The 17047-nt window shown below is 41.9% G+C and overlaps 2 protein-coding genes across 2 annotated transcripts in view; one reads left to right on the forward strand and one right to left on the reverse strand.

The window, feature by feature from the left end:
• Nucleotides 1–9: 9 nt before the first annotated feature.
• si:dkeyp-38g8.5 (golgin subfamily A member 6-like protein 6) lies at nucleotides 10–4104 on the forward strand. Its single transcript, XM_015959982.3, has 4 exons — nucleotides 10–190; nucleotides 489–582; nucleotides 2302–2389; nucleotides 2467–4104. Exons 1-4 carry the CDS (start codon nucleotides 118–120, stop codon nucleotides 3229–3231), a joined length of 1020 nt encoding a protein of 339 aa, XP_015815468.3. The 5' UTR covers nucleotides 10–117; the 3' UTR covers nucleotides 3232–4104.
• Nucleotides 4081–17047, reverse strand: part of epyc (epiphycan) — a 24130-nt gene continuing 11163 nt past the window's right edge. Inside the window, exons 3-10 of the mRNA XM_015959971.3 lie at nucleotides 13119–13383; nucleotides 12293–12823; nucleotides 11820–12032; nucleotides 11121–11237; nucleotides 6641–6799; nucleotides 6344–6546; nucleotides 6021–6116; nucleotides 4081–4962 (exon numbers count right to left, since the gene is read on the reverse strand). Coding sequence (XP_015815457.3) covers nucleotides 4792–4962; nucleotides 6021–6116; nucleotides 6344–6546; nucleotides 6641–6799; nucleotides 11121–11237; nucleotides 11820–12032; nucleotides 12293–12823; nucleotides 13119–13383 — 1755 coding nt within the window. The 3' untranslated portion in view covers nucleotides 4081–4791. The remainder of the gene's footprint in view (nucleotides 4963–6020; nucleotides 6117–6343; nucleotides 6547–6640; nucleotides 6800–11120; nucleotides 11238–11819; nucleotides 12033–12292; nucleotides 12824–13118; nucleotides 13384–17047) is intronic.

Here is a 17047-nt window from a genome sequence, read left to right on the forward strand (position 1 = left end):
TACACGAAGAAGAACGTAGGCACCTTTGGAATATGGATCCGAAGCAAATGGCTTTTTCATAGCTCTACCAAGGACACAATATCCGAACAGGCCCTTGAAGAAAAAAGAGCAACAACGATGGAGCAGGCCGATCACTCATACATCAACTCCTCGTTTGAGCAGATCAACAGCGCGGAGTTCACTTATAAGAGTGAGTGAAGACGTCAGGAAAGGTTTATTAAAGCTTCCAGCGCTCAGAGTTAGCTTAGCTGCATAGCAAGATGACTCCATAGTCACGTTATAGTGACCTTCTATCCTTTATCAGAAGTGTCCGAGTTAGTATTTTATACTCAGCCAGCCTGAGCCTCATTTTTGTTAGTAATATTAGCATTATTAGAGTAAATTGTGAAATAATTTTTAAACACATTTATGTTGCTGTGAAATGTTATTTTAGCATTTGGATCCACATGTCAGTTTTTTTTATTAATATATATTTTTATTATTTTCAGTGAGTGATAAAGAAATTGAAGACTTTGTGAAGTTGAGAATGTCAAACGATCATCTCTTCACTGGAAGAAAAAATAGCTCCAAGTGGGCATGGAGGTAAAGTTAAAAGGTTGTGAAAGCCTAGAGAGCATGAGCTTATGCATCATGGGAAATTCCAAAACGTGTCCAGTTTCTAAGATTTAATTTACAAATTAAACTGCTAAAAACATGAAAGCTGGTGGCGTGTCAGCTGTTCACCACAACTTTCTACAGTTTTCTCAGGATCCCGTAATACCCTTTTCTATTCATTTTCTTTCTTCCTTCTCATTTTGTTAAATGGTAAATAGCCTGTATTTGTTACGCGCCTTCTTAGGGATATATTCCATTCCTTAATTTTAGTTCGAAACACATCAGTTTCTTTCAGCATGTAATTACTAGTTCTCTTTTCAAATAGCCCCTGAATGTTTGTTGGCAACCTAAATTGGCTTTATACATGGTTTGTAAGATTTTCCAGTCTTTTAAATCACGAAATTTCAGTAATTTATATTTAATAAACAATGGGTTCGATGGATCTCTACAGCCACTATAACTGATGATTCTCAGAGCTCTTTTCTGTAAAAGAAATAAGGGTTGTGTATAGTTTTTGTATGTTGCTCCCCAGATTTCTACACAATAAGTCAAGTATGGAACAACCAGTGAATTGTACAATGCCAACAAACCAGAATTAGTCAGTAAAAACTTGACTCTATATAATACTCCTAAGGATTTGGCAATTTTACCTTTTACGTAACTAATATGGGATTTCCATGTCAAGTCTTCATCAATAAGAACTCCAAGAAATTTAGTTTCTTTTACTCTTTGAATTGCAATCCCATCTATTTCCAGTTACACATCACTGTTCTTTTTTATCATGAAACAGTATGAAATTTGTTTTATTAATGTGGCAAGGTGGATAAACGAGGGCCCAGGCAGGATTCGATCCCCAGACTCCCGGGTGAGAATCATACGCACTAACCAGTCAGCCAAAGGGACATCCCTGTGGCCAAGTAGCTAGGGCGCATGATCAATCGGGACATTGTGACAGGACGCTCACACTGTCACATTAAGATTCAGTGTCAACCTATTTATATCAAACCATTTTTTAATTTTAATCAGTTCATCATTTATCACTTTAGCCACATCCTCTATATTTGATCCTGAGTAAAACAGTGTTGTATCATCTGCAAATAGAATGGTACCTAGTGTCTTAGATACATTTACCAAGTCGTTAATAAACAAAATGAACAGTTTTGGTCCGAGGACCGACCCTTGTGGCACTCCACAATTAATTTCACATAGTTTTGATGTATGGTCCTTTATCTGAACAAACTGTTTCCTTTTTTCTAAATAAGTTTAAACCCATTGATGAGCCACACCTTTTATTCCATACCGACTTAATTTTCGAAGTAACCTTGAGTGATCAATGACGTCAAATGCTTTTTTTTCAAATGAATGAAAACGCTAACAGTCATTTTTATTGTCCCAAATTTTTTTCAATATTTCCAATTTGTTATTACGATATGTTTTAAAAATAATTATATATATATATATATATTTTTTTTTGTGTGTCATTTTATTTATTAATTTATTTTAATTTTTTATTCTTGTGAAGCACCTTGCGATTTTTATTTTGAGGGGTGCTATATAAAAACCTTTTGTTCTTCTTCAGCTCTTTATTTGATGAAGGATTGAGCATCTCTGATTTCCTTTTTGTCTAGACCTTTTATCTTAAATGTTTTCACCAATAATAATAACAATACTACATTTCTATTTAAGGGACTGAAACTGTCTTTTCAGGTCCATCCTTAAACACATGGGCTTACACTTTAAGATGAACCATCGTCAAGCATCTAAAAAATGGGACAACATGAAGAAGAAGTACAAGGTACACATTCTTATTACTTACTTAGGATTTTAACTCATTCTTTCCTTTTACTGGATATATTTCTTATTTCTTTTTAGGAGTTAAAATATCCTCCACCTGGTGTGAAAATTGTTTCTCAGTGGAATTATTTCTATCTGATGGATGATGCCATGGAGGGTCGGCTGCAGGACATGGCCCCTGTCCTTGAGGGCCTTCCCGACAGCACCAATAATAGTGATTTCTTACAAGTTTCCGTCCCTAAAAGGAGAAAGGTTTTCAAAGAGGGCGTCGCCTCTCCTGCAGGTTTGATAACCAGTGAGCCAGAGATGGAGGTGTCACTAGATGGAGACGAGGATGCAGAGGATGCAGAGGTGCTGGAAGATTACAATGAGATGGAGCATGTCGAAGAAAAGATAGAACTGGTGAAGAACAGCGAACCACAGATGGCAAAAAGAGAAAATACGCTGATTCAAAGGCAGGGGGCAATGATGGACAGGGAAGTTGCTGCTCTGGACCGAGAACGATCTTTGTTGGAGAGGGAAAGAGTGATGATGGAGAGAGAGAAGGTGACAGTGGAGAAGGAGAGGGCAGTGAGGGAAAGGGAGGTGATGGAAAGGGAAAAGGCAGTCTTGGAAAGGGAAAAAGGAGTGATGGAAAGGGAAAAAGGAGTGATGGAAAGGGAAAAAGGAGTGATGGAAAGGGAAAGGGCAGTGATGGAAAGGGAAAAAGGGGTGATGGAGAGGGAAAGGGCAGTGATGGAAAGGGAGAAGCTGATGATGGAGAAGGACAGAGACACTTTGTGCAGGGAGCGTCAGGGTCAGGACAAAGAAGAACACAAGATGGGTGAGATTTCCTGCACTTGAGGGAGACATCTAATTTAAAACTCAGCTTTTGCACCCTTTTTGTGCACCCACGTGGGTCTACTGCCTCTGTAAACACCCCAAACACGACAAAATCCCATCCATCCGTTTTCTAAAGAGCAAACAAAACCGATGCAGCAGAACGAATCAGGCAGGATTCTAAAGTATACAAAAACGTCACTCCTCTGGCATACCTGACACCTGTCACACCTCGGTCACGGGAGGAACAGGTAGATTCACCGGTGACCGCCACACATGCAGCGAGAGAATTCACAGCCCCTCTCTGTTGCTGCTTTCTGAGGGCGAGAACCGGAACGGATCAGGTTGGTAGCGAGACTGCGACGTTTAAAAACAGTTTATCCGACTGTTGGATGGAAGGATTCATGATGACTTATTTAAAGAGTTTAAATAAGTGGTTTGTTAGGTTGCCCCACTTGATTTGTTCATATTAAAGTGCCTATTTTTGATAAATCACATCTAAAAATATACACACACATACAGTGCATTTGTTTTCCCGTATTTCGTTATGTCACAGCCTGAAATCTAAATGGGTTAAATAAAATTCCTGCAAAATCTGACTGCAAATACCTCAAAAACACTTTTTATGTTTGAAGTTTGAAATGAGGCTGTAACGTCAAAATGTGTAAAAAGTCACGAGCTGTGAATACTTTCTGGATTTTCTGTATATAAATGAAAAACACAGCTTTGTTTTTTATTACCAAGCTGCCTCTTGACTGTACTAAAGGTAAAGAACCACTACTAAAAAGGCATTTCGTCCTTTGTGTAAAAAGATTTTTGACAAACGTTACATTTCTGTGACCGTTAAGTTGTCAATAAAAACATCGAGCCGCCTCCAGATGGGAGAGGTCTTCAGGACTTTATTTGTTTGTGGTTATTCCATTCAGATCACACAATAGCAAGCGCTCAGTATTATTCTCAACCCCGTCCACAACCAACAACAATCCCCTTCAAACATGACTTTTGAAAATAAAATATACCAATTATTGCAGTTAGTTAAAAAAGAAAATCTTGAGCCTATATATTTCTTATATTACAGTACAAACTTTACAACCAACAATTTTGTTTAAATGCATCTTTTATTGTTTTAGATACTCGATTTACCCCTCATTAAGCTCCAGCTTTAATAGATTTATACCAGTGTACAAGGCCAGAAGTGTTTGATTCATCCTCAGTCTTAATGTTAACTTTAATTTTTACAAACTTATTTAGACAATCTATCACCGGAGTAAATGCAGAGTGTGCTTTTTAGTGTTTTTATTTCAACAGAAATGTGTTTTGTTGCTGAACAGGAGAAGGTAGAGCAGTGTGTGTATGTACATGTTTTTAGATTATGTTTATGTTTTTTTTTATTTGGCTGATAACGAAATTTCCACACAGTTTTACAGATTTGCACCATTGTGTCAGCAGCATGTATGACAGTTTGTTGGAAACACAATTTATTGCAAGTAATGGCCTGTTTGACCAGTGAATACACTTGAAGTCTGCGTGTCAGTATGTACAAATTTGCGTGCATGTTGCCGCACTTGTGTGCAGGAGCGAAGGCTAAACGAGATTTCCGACGGGTATACGGGGCAGACAGATGTATGCCTGCGGGGTTTTGCTGAGGTTGATGGGGTTTCCGTCCAGACGGATGTCCTCCAGAGCGTTCCTGATGTAGTTGAAGTCATTCAGGTTGCAGAATGTGTCTTCGTGCATCATCTGAATGTTGTTCCGCTGCAATAGAACAGAAACAGGACGATTTATTGGACGTGTTTGTGTATTGTTTTTTTCTTTAAGCGTAAACCAATTTGCTGTTTTGGTATTTACATGCACAATGAGGTTTCATTAAAGGTAAGACGTGACTCGGATCTAAAGTGGAAATCTTTAACAACTAGGATCTGTAACGGGGCGGTAGGTGATGTTTTACTAGAGCATTTATTGCCACATTGCTGGAAATTCTCGCAACCAATAAATGACATGTTCTTTAGAAAACATCACAAGTGGGGAATTGTGGCATCAACAAGTCATCTCCACGCCGTGTTATTCTTCAGCTCTGCAACTAAACCAGGTGATTTCAGTCAGCACAGTGAATGAACCTTGCTCAGTTGCTGAGCATATCAAAAACACAGCATGGAGGTGACTTGTTGGTGCTGCAGTTTCCACCTCTGGAAAACAGTCATTTGAATCACCTCTGAAACGGACAATCCTGGAAAAACCTCATCCAATCACTGTGAATGTCCCATTCTTAATGATCGGATCCTGATCCACCCTCTGACTGCCCTCTGACCCTCCCTCCTCCCTCTATACAAACCCCTTCTTGTGCATAAGTCACGTGTTCTTGGCTCGGAGCGGCTGAACGGTAAGTGAAGCCAGAGCTGGGCTGGGCTATACTAAAGTAATGGAGAGACATTGGTGCATTACGTTATAAATCATGCCAACAACAGGTCGAAAACGTAAAACTGTATTTGAAAAGGCTGTGGCCAAGAAAAAAGCTGATGAAGAACGGAATAACAGAGAAATCTGAATGAAGGAACATTAACCTTTAACATGTATGATCAGCTTCTGTTCTCGGGTCACGCTGCACCTTTCTCAGAATTTGTGTTCCAGTTCGAAACCATTGATATATCTATATTGATGGACCAGTGATCTTTGCTTTTAGTGGGGATTGAAGCCACTAAAATCCATCTATGGGGAAATGGACACCCATGTCTACTTCCCCATATCAATCTTCTTCTTTTCCTTTGGGCATTTCACTTATCGGACATCTCTAGATGCAACAGATATCTGTGTACCTGTAGATGTATAGATCGCAGGCTGTCTGGTAAAGGCACTGGGATGTAATCGATGTTGTTATCCGTCAGGTACAAGAACTGTAGACTGGTCATGTCCTGTAATCCGAGAAAAGCATAGAAAGCATTATTGACATTGACAACACAGAAAATAATTATCTTTAGAGTACAGATTCCTTCATTTAGCCGACACAGATGAATCACAAAACATTGACTAATGTTTCTGTCAGAGCATGCTATTGGCTCATGCATTACTTAATTCAAATTCTATGGCATGCAGCCTTCCTAAAAACAAGTTTTGGTAATCCTGCAGAAGGTGCACGGACCTTAAAAGCCTCTTTATGAATCCCCCTTGAGCCAATGTTGTTGTGACTGCCATCGATCAAGGTCATGGTCTCTGGGAGAGCCGGCAGCTGCGAGACGTGGTTTTCTCTGATTATCAGCTGCTCCAGCGCAGGCAGACCCATAAAAGCTTTATCATCAATAGCTGTTATCTCATTGGCAGTCAGGTCAATCCGCTTCAGTTTGTCTGCAAGAATGAAAACACTCTGAAAATCTCATGATCACAGTTCACACAGGCTGCTGGTTTAATGGCCAAGCATGTTCATCCATGAGAAACCTACTCATGTTGGCAAAGTCAGACTTGTTGATCTTTGTGATTTTGTTGTAGCGGGCATAGAAGTGAGTGGTGTCTTTGGGTAGAGGCGGAACACTGTCCAGCTTCAAGTCATCGCAGTAGACCGAACCACCAAGGCACGTGCACAGCAAGCACACTGGCATACCTGGAACCCATGGGAAGGAATTGGCAAGTGAGATTAGAAGCAAGTAGGCTTACAGTGCAGTAAGAGAAATAATCACATGTCCTGTTCTTAACCTTGAAGAATCCAAATTCTCAAGTTTCATTTCGGTTCTCTTTTTTCCTGCAGAAATCAAAGTTTCTGTGTCTTGTGTTGACCTTGGTGGTCCTAATTGGTTTATCATCATCATTTTTATTTATAAAGTGTTTTCACATGGCCAATCTAGTCAAAGTGCTGAACAACCATAAACCATACATAAAAGTCATACATGAAATCAACCAACACAATCTCACTCCCAGCACGTCAAAAACAAACACTTGGTCAGCCACCCTCCGCCTCAGACCCCTGACGCCAAAAGAGCCCTTTTTCGTTACTTATGTGCGAAAAGGGTTTTTTCCCTTTTCTGACTGCAGATCCCAATGCAGCGTTACACTGACGCGATGGGATGTCCGCAGCCAGGGCACCAAACAAGCTCATTGTACCTCACCCTAACCTTATCCTCTTATTTAACCTTCCCCTCACCCCATCCTAACCTTAACCATCTTGCTAGCGAACACGTTAGTGATGTGTCGATCGCTCTAAGAGCCGGCTCTATGAAGTGAACGGCGGGAGCCGCCTCGTCATTTGTCGGGTTTGGGCCGAGCCAACGCGAGGGGGAGGTTTCAACTACCAAGGTGGACGTTAAAAGTAGACGGTATTTGTAACCTCCCCCTCGCCAGATGGTATGTTCTAACGTTCCCCTTGGGCGGCAAATACGAAAATTCACAGTCAGACTCTGACTGTCAGAGTCAGAATGCATGGGAAACAGACGCTTTATCACAGTGAGAGTAACGTTTTAGGTAGCAAGAGGGTTAAGGTTAGGATGAGGGAGAGGGGAAGGTTATAAATAGTGAAACGTTAAGGTTTAGGTGCAGTTAAATGAGCTGGTTTGGTGCCGCATCAGCGGATATTTAATCACATCAGTTTTACGCTGCATTGGGATCTGCAGTTACAAAAGGGAAAAACCCCTTTTCGCACATAAGTAACAAAAAACCAAGCGTTTGTTTTTGAAGCGCTGGGAGTGAGAATGTGTTGAATCAACGAATAAAATGAATGCAGTCTAAAGGACTAATAATGAAAACAGAAATCCCCTTGTAGGACAGGGCAGGTTAAAGGCCAATGTCGGGCAACCGGCTGGCTGCACTCACCCTAATGAAAGCCCACAGAGAACAGGTGTGTTTTCAGACAACTTTTAAATCTGGCGAGGGGGCTGGCCTGTTTCACTACCTTTGGAAGATTATTCCAGAGCTGAAGTCCCAGTTCAGAAAAGGCATGGTTACCACGGGTTTTGAGTTTATGCTCAGGCTCCACCAGGAGATCCTGCTCAGCTGAGCGATGGATGCGTGAGGGTGTTTAATGGTGAATTTCTACTTCATGTAAGAAAGACATCAGCTGGACATCTATAATAGCCTTCTTCAGGATTTTAGCTAGTAACGGTATTGTCGATACTTGTCTATAGTTTGCCAAAACAGTAGCATCCAGACCTCCTCTCTTCAGCATCAGGTGCACCACCGCATGCTTAAGAGCACTAGGAACCTCGCCAGATAACAAGCTGCTATTGACAATTTCCATCACATGGGGAGCTACCACAGGAAAATTTCTTTTAGCAGCTTGACCACATGAGACACGGAACCAGAGGGCTTTAGTTTTCCTACCAACATCTGCAGTTCTAACAGAGTTGAAGCCATTAAAGACTGCTGGGGTCGAGACCTGAGGACATGATTGACACTTTGGAGCCATAATCGAGGCTCTGGTTCTCCCCACGTTGTTTAAAAAGAAGTATAGAAAACTATTGCAAGAGTCGGTAGAATGTTGAACAGCCAATGGCTCATTTGCAAAAAAAAAAAAAAAAGATTCAGTGTGTTAAACAGAACCCAATGATTAAGAGAGTTCGAGGAAATGATATCAGCAAAATAGTTGACCCTCGAGTGTTTAACAGCTTTCTGATAGGCTACCGGCTATCTTACAGTAGATCAAACGAGGTGCGCTGTTGTGCTTCTGCCTTTGTTCAGCCTGCCTACAATCCCTTTGAATTGGCCGAGTGGTTTCATTTAACCATGGCTCTTTCCTAATGTGACAGGGTGAGCGTCCTGTCACTGTCCCAATTGATCATGTGCCCTGGCTACTTGGCCATGGGGATGTCCCTTTGGCTGACTGGTTAGCACGCATGACTCTCACCTGGGGGTCTGGGGATTGAATCCCACCCAGGCCCTCGTTTCTCCACCATGCCACACTGAAACCGGGTGTACACTGTGCGACTTTTTCACTTTTTTGAGCCGATTTTCTGCGAGAATCCACAGGATCTGGGCGAGTTTTGCGCCGAGCGTCGTGTAGTGTACAGGGGGTTACGAGAGGCGATTAACACCACGTGACCAGCTACCGATCAGCAATCGAGAGCTCGCACGGACATCTGGAGTGTGATATTTTGCTCGTTCCTCGTGAGGGTTGAAGTGGCGCAGCGAGCGGCTGCAACCCAAAAAGTACCAGAACCGCTCACGGCGCATGCGCAATCCTGCATCAACACCGCTCACTCGCTATTTCCCCAACACACGTTGTTCATTTTTATTTCTAAACATTTTTTTTTACACACAGTGACAAGGATTGTCAAGAAAGCGTGTTTGTCGAGTTCATGTCGAATTAAACAGATCACAAAACACGGATTTACTTTCTTTATTTTGTTTTCCTCATCCAACTCCCATAAATCCCTGTGTGTCCTCCTGCAGCACTCCTGAAGGACAACAGGCAAGACAAAAAAGTCTGACGTGTTGAGTAAAAACTGCTATTTTTAGCATATTATTAGGTCCGACGTGTTGCTACCAGACGTACGGTGCGAGCACATGGCTCGTGAGATCTACCCTGCGATGAAGTCGTACAGTTTGAGCGGAAGCCATGGACGTAAATTTCACTTTAGAAGTGTGTGTGTGTGTGTGGGAGGGAGGAGGGGGGGGTATCTTTACAGTATGTTCTAATGGGAAACAGGCTTCAACACAACTGGTTGTTTTCTGCTTGGTCCTAGAGCTCAACCAGTGTCAATTTAATATTGTTTTTGGATGGTAAAACGTGCAGGGGTCAAAACTTGACTTTGGAGGGGGGAGGGGGGGGGCATGTCCCCCCATCCCCCCCAAAAAAATTACATCCATGGCAGAAGCTGAGTGCTACGAGTGAAAAAGTCGCACAGTGTCCGCCCATCTTTAGTTTAGGATTCCTGACCCAGACTGGTGCAACCTTATCCAGCGCCTTAGTATAAGCTGAGTAAAACAATACAAGGAACTCCTCAGTATTAGATCCTCCTGGATGAAAACTCAGTGGCTGTGGAGGCGTTAAAAGCACCACAATGTCTAGCTGGGGGCGCTGCTTAGTAATCTGACATGGCAGAGCCAGATCAAATAGCACAAGCCTATGGTTTGCGAAAAAGGCTTCCCCAACTTACAAGTTAGAGATGGCCACATCCAAGATTCAAGATCTTTTATTCTCATTGCACAGGTCTACAACAAAATTTACTTTGTGCTCACTAAAGACAGGAGGTAGTAGACAGTTCCAGATCTAAAACATGACCTGTGTGGGTTGATCAACTGCTTGGGAGAGATTAAAAGTGTCCTCTAGATTAAAAAAGTCCTTCTTCAAAGATTTACCTCGACAGCAAATGCTTATTAAAATCCTCCAGGATTAAAACATGGTCACACTGCGGGATTAATTCTCCTAGAAACTCTGAAAGCATCCAGAAAGTCTGAGTTGGATCTAGGCGGTTGATAGAGGAGGACAACTAATAGAACTAATAGACAGCCCAGTTCAAACAAACAGAGTTCAAAACTGGTTGTGGAAATATCTGTCTGCAGGTGAATTTTGATTTATAAATCCCCGCCGGACCTCCTCCACACCTCGAAGGTCTCGGGACACTAAATTATGTACAGTCATTGAGAAGTAGCTCCACAAAAGTAGAGGTTTCACCTGCCAGAGCCCAGGTCTCCGTAACGCACAGGTAATCCAACCCACGTCATCCAGAAAGAGTCTTTCAGCATAAAAGTTACCCCAGATTCAGCAGAAATAAATCTGAAGCTGTCCTTCTGCTGATGGTCTAGAGGTTTGTTTTAAAGGTGATGAATAATAAAATGAAAATCTCAAAGAGCAAGACAACAATGAGACAAATATCCACAATAAAAGTCCATCCCAGTATTGTCTAAGATTTCACCTAAAAGGGATGAGTCCGGGTGAATCTTATGGGCTTTCTAAAGGGAACTCTCTGAACCGACCTCTGCTCAGTACTGACCTTGTGCATCAACCACCTCTTCCTCGGGCTGCTCTGGATCACCAGAGGTCATTGTCTCTTCTATACTGGTTTGCACCTCCTGAGAGGGTTCAGGTGTGGTTGGAAGCAGCTCCTCCTCTTGTTAGAGACAAGATTAGTGTTAAAGGAAGAGGTTAGACCAACACGGACACACAACAGGAAGTCTGGCAATCAGTTGCCCACTGTTTGCCTCAGCAAAGGGTTTTAGCAACATTAAACAAGGGGTTTGTGGATGTAGGTTAAATGAAAATGACTGGTTAATGACACAAAAGGTGATTAAAAATACATTAAAGCAGGTTAAAAAGAATTAATTTTAGTTCGGCTTATATCTACAAACAGTGACCTCTAAACTCCCTGAGAGGCTGAACTTGGACATGGTCACTGTTATAAGTTTGCGTTGGTGCAACTAAACATACTGTGTGAGAAGAAACGCAGAAGAGCAGCATGAACAGAATAAAAGGCTTAATATAGTATTTACTGTTAACAAAGTTAAATATTTGAGTATAATCCTAATTTTATTCTGCTTTTAAATTCTTCTAAAACGTCCCTATGGTCCCAAATCTTCACATGAACCCGTTGCTGCCTCTTCCTTTTCACATTGAATTTTAAACTTCTCTGATTTTTGATAATGTGTTTACGTGTGAGCTTGTTTTTACTCATAGGTCTAGACTGGATACTGACCTTCTTCGGGCTCAGGGAGCAGATTCACCTCAGGGACCTCGATGTCTCCAGAAGCAGAGACACCAGAAGTCCCAGAGGTTCCGGAGACCTCTAAGCCTCCGGAGACACCAATGTCCCCTGAAGCTCCAGAGGTTCCTGAAACTCCTGAGATCTCCCCAGAACCCCCCGATGCTTCTTGGGGGATAATTTCTGGAACGAGGGGCCGTTCCTCCTCTTGTTAGAGCCAAGCGTCGGTGTTAGGAGGACGAGGTCGAGAGGGACAATCAATCACACTCACATTTTACAGAGGGGATGTTAGGAAGACATGATTATGTGAAAAATACATTACGTAGGACAATTAGGATCGACATTTAACCACATTATAAACGCAAGCAGTTAAATGGAATTCAAGACAAATTACACGAATAATGACAAGTTATTAACAGATGAGAAGTCATCACAAGCTTTACCAAAAGCTTTGTGAAGGTACTAACCTTCAGTTATAAAAGTTATCCCTGACTGCCCAGATTCAAAAGAGTCCCCGGAAACCCCAGAGATTCCAGAGGCCCCAGAGATTCCAGAGGCCCCAGAGATTCCAGAGGCCCCAGAGATCAAAATATCTCCAGAGAACCCAGATCCAGACGGGTCCCCGGATCCACCGGAGCCAACAGGGAGTTCGGTGACAAATTCAGATTCTCCAGATGGAATGTCCCCAGAGAATCCAGAAACACCAGATCCACTAGTGACTCCAGATCCAGAGAGATCCCCAGATATCAGGATGTCCCCGGATAATAATTCCTCAGGTCCACCAGAGCTGAACAGCTCTTCTGAGGCTCCGGACATCATGATAATTTCACCAGACTCCCCAGAAGCTCCAGAGACCAGAATGTCCCCTGAGCCTCCAGACCCCGAGGCCCCAGAAGCTCCGGAAGCCCCAGAAGCTCCTGAGGCTCCTGACCCTGCGGAGCCTCCGAAATCCCCGGAAACATGGAGAGTGTCAACGGGCACCCGACGTAGCTCCACCTCTTGTTAGAGACAAGATGAGGGATTAATAAACAGACAGATGGGATGGAAACAGACCCTTAATCAGGTTGGGAGAGCACAGTGGTGATTGGGTTAATGAACACATTTAACCTCTAAATATTAAATGGATGGCATGCACATGGGAGATGACACAGATGCTGGATTCAGAAAACATGTTTTTGGTAACTCAAAGCTAAAAGGAGGAAGCCCACCAACCCTCGTTAAGCTGCACTTTAAAAAAAGGAGCATCAACATTTCAGAAGCACTGCTTTAAGTTTTTACGCCTCGTTTCCAGACCTTTTTGTGTGTCTGGGCCCATGAGAACGCCCGATCCTCCTGAACCCTGGGGGATGAGTTGGGGTGTCAAAGGCAGCTCCTCCTCCTCGTTTTCCTCCCCTTGATTATACTCCTCCTCATGGTTATCCTCTTCCTCCTTCTCCTCTTGATTTTCCTCCTCCCCCCCCTTCTCCTGTTGAACATCCTCCTCTTCTTCTGGCTTTTCCTCCTCCAAGTCTTCTGGTGGGTGGTTATAGTCAAGTTCATTTGGTGTTTCAGTCTCTGTCTGAGGAAAAGCACCAGTGGTGAGACAAACGCGTCAGCTTTGGTTAGACCCCATTAAACAGTGAGTAAAACAAAGATTAAAAAAATAAAACTCCTAAAACCAGAGCATAAAAACAAGGTAGCATAAACTACGTAGTACGGGAAAATACATCGAGAGCAAAACCAAACAATTACGTAAAAATAGAGTTAAGACACAAAATAGAAATGCAAGAGAAACAGTATAAATAAGCAGAAGACCAATGACACCCAATTGGAGAATCTCATCTGCCAAAAGTTGATTTGAAGAGATTATAATTAAATAAACAAAAATTTCACCTGGTTGAAGTAAAACCCTGATGGACCAGACCCCACATATGTTAGCCTGGCAAGCCAGACTAAATAAATGTATTATTTAGTCTGGCCACGCTCCATTGACGGCTCTCGGTTGTGGGGTGGGTTCTACCGTTGTCTTTCAAATGATCGCCGCATTCCACTGGACAATGAATGTGACATACTCTTGTTTCACATCATCCCACCCACCAGGCATATAGAGTGCCCTGATTGGCCCACAAAGCGGATAAAGGTCTGTGATTTGTTCACTAAGCAGATAGAGCACTATGATTGGCCCACCATTATGGACCAATCACAGCTCTTTATGTGTTTGAAACCCCTCTAGAGAGCTGTGATTGGCTAGCCAGAGTCCTGGTAGAAGCTGCTGAGGTTCCAATGGAGCGTTCCTAGACCAAACTTTGCAAAGCAAGAATTTGGTCTAGCTCACTAGGCTACACATAAGTGGCTCCAACTGCATGCAATGAGAAGAAACCGTGCTGCCATTGGCTGCTGAGCACCACACACTCCAGTGGAAGAAGAACTTTTATACTGAACCCTAAAACGAACAGGAAGCCAGCGCAGGGAGGTTATAATGGAAGCTGCGTGCTCTCTCCTGGGCCTGGTACCTGTTTGATCTGACGCCTGCGGACCTGACAGCAGGGTCTTACCATCGTTGTTTGCCCAGGACTGTAGGTCACCCCTTCACCTGTTCCACCTCTGAGTTTTTTACTCCACCAAAATGCAGGATCCCATCAGCTGGAGAGGTCAGACAGGAGGCAGCCCAAACTGGCCTGACTGCACGTTTGAGACGTCGATGGAAAAATTCTCCCAGGTTTTTGTAAATTAAAAGTGACCCACACTTGTATAGTGCCTTTCAGAGTCAGAGGACTCCAAAGTGCTTTATGCTACAGTGTATCATTCATCCATTCATGCACATTTGCATGCTGGTGGTGATGGGTGGGGCTGCTGGACATGGGTGCTACCGGTCCCTCTGGCAGGTGAATTGGGTGTCTTGCCTAGGGACACAACAGCAAGATTGTCTTTCGGGAGCTGGGATCGAACCTGCAACCTTCTGACTACTGGACAACCCGCCCAACCTGTTGAGCTACAGCTACCCCTAATGTAACAAAGTCCTCTACTGCTGCCTCAGCATCATTTTAGAGATGAAAGAAAAAAACTCTTCAACTCTTTGACTTTATTATTGTTAATAATTTATGTCTTTATTTAGAGGAGAACTCGGCAGTTTTGGCTTACTTTTAGCACCCCCTAGTGTCCGTTTGTAGAAGCCAAAGCTAAACTGATCTGTACGTTTGCCTTTTTACCACTTTAATGTAACAGCAGAAATGTCTCCCCAGCCTTCATTAGTGTCTACAGGATCGACTAATCACTAAATTAAACAAATCAGCTGTGTTCATGATCTAAAACATGCAGGAAAAGTGCTGAAGCCAGACAGCAGCGCCAGGTACTTCAGCTCTAATTTTCTAAGTCCCAACAGAGCGACCTGCCACTCTGAAGTTGCAAGTGAAATATTCAATTCAATTCAAATTCAAAAATACTTTATTAATCCCAGAGGGAAATTCAATTGTTTCAGTACACACAGTTCTACAAGAATTGGTGACTGTGGTCATTCGCAACGCGAGTCGCGCTACCGTTCTGGCCACAAGGGGCAAAAGGGACAGGGTGATTTAAAATATGAAAAATTTGCTAACTATCTCTTTTAGTCTTTATGGCAGAGCAGATTTTAGCACCCATATCTCACTGATGCATGTATTGAACTTCCAGTAACTGCAAAAACTAAATAATAAAAACAAAACAGCCTAATATTATTACTGTTATTGCCCCATATGAATAAAATGTGGCAAAAACACGATAGGGTTTTCTTTGCTTTTTATGTGGACATTGTCACGCTGCAGTGTAGACGGTGGTGGACCCATATGTGGTGGGGCTGGACCAGGAGGCAGAAATGCCAGCTCAGGTAAAGTAAATGGATTTAATGAATAATGGCAGGTAGGATGATACAGCAGGAGCAATGTAACAGGGTGAAAACACAACAATGACCTGACAAAGGATAAGTGCAAAACGGGAGGTAAAAATACACAAGAATAATCAGAAACCCATGGGTAGGATAACAAGGGCAGGTGAGTCCAATAAACAACTAATTAGGGGTAAACAAGACCAAGAGTCAGAGGGGTTGGAGCAGATCCTGACAGATAGTAAATATTCAAATTAAGTTTTGAGCAAAAAAATCTACAGATTTCTAAACATAGATTTTAGATTTTTATTGGAAATAAGCGCGTACTGAAATGGGCAATAATGGTTTATCTGTTGCACCCAGATGTAACATTTCATAAAAAGAAACAGACCATAGATAGATTCAAGATGTTGTTTGTCATTCCATCAAATACATTTAAATAACAGGAAATTCTATCTTACACATCCAAAGGCCATTTAGTAACATCTGTGATCATTGGTTTTGTTCTGAATGGATTCTTCCTCTAAATGAAATGATTTTATGTTCTTATTGTTGCTTTTGTTTCCAGGGTTTTCTCTTTTTTCGGTTTACTGTCCCTTTACTCCCTCATCACCTCCTTGTTCTGCTCTCCTTACTTCTTCCACCTTCCTCGGGATCCACTGATTTCCCTCTTTCCTGTTCACTCTCTCTCTTTCTTTACATTTTTAATTACAATTGTCTATTTTTTGCTCATTTTAAATATATTTGTAATCATTTTCTAAATTCTTTTTTACATTTTGACATTTTTTGTTTTTGTGAAGCACCTCGTGATTTTTATCCTGAGAGGCGCTATAGAAAAGATATTTTCTTCTTCTTCTTCTTCTTCCTTTGCACCTGTTTTTTTACTTATTAACCAACACACCTGCTGATCATTTATTCCCAAGGCATAAATCCAAGGTATTCCTTTTTCCACCACTTGTTTTACTTCAAAACTCTCACTTTTTGATTGAATAAACAAAGAAATACCTATTTTTAAGTTACCTGGCATGAGATTGCGCTCTGCACTAGTATTCACATTTGCACACATCAATGTAACAACTTACTTTACTTAGCATTTTTCATTTTTTTGCTATCAAACAGTATCTTTTTAATTATAACCAATTAAATTGTACAAAATAAAACCAAACAGCAGGTTACAGTTTCTGAATGTAACCTTTAAACACTTTTTGTCTAGTAAATTAATGTGTGTTAAAGTCATTTTCACCACTCACACACATAGATTGTGCACATTTTGCACCTTCTTTTACATGTTTTGCAGTTTTTCCCTTATACCGTAGTATGTCACACACGTCTTCATCAGTTGTTGGATCTTTCTAATGTATTTTTATCACATTCTACCATGTTT

This window comes from Nothobranchius furzeri, chromosome 1 (genome assembly GCF_043380555.1).
Source record: "Nothobranchius furzeri strain GRZ-AD chromosome 1, NfurGRZ-RIMD1, whole genome shotgun sequence".
NCBI lineage: Eukaryota > Metazoa > Chordata > Actinopteri > Cyprinodontiformes > Nothobranchiidae > Nothobranchius > Nothobranchius furzeri.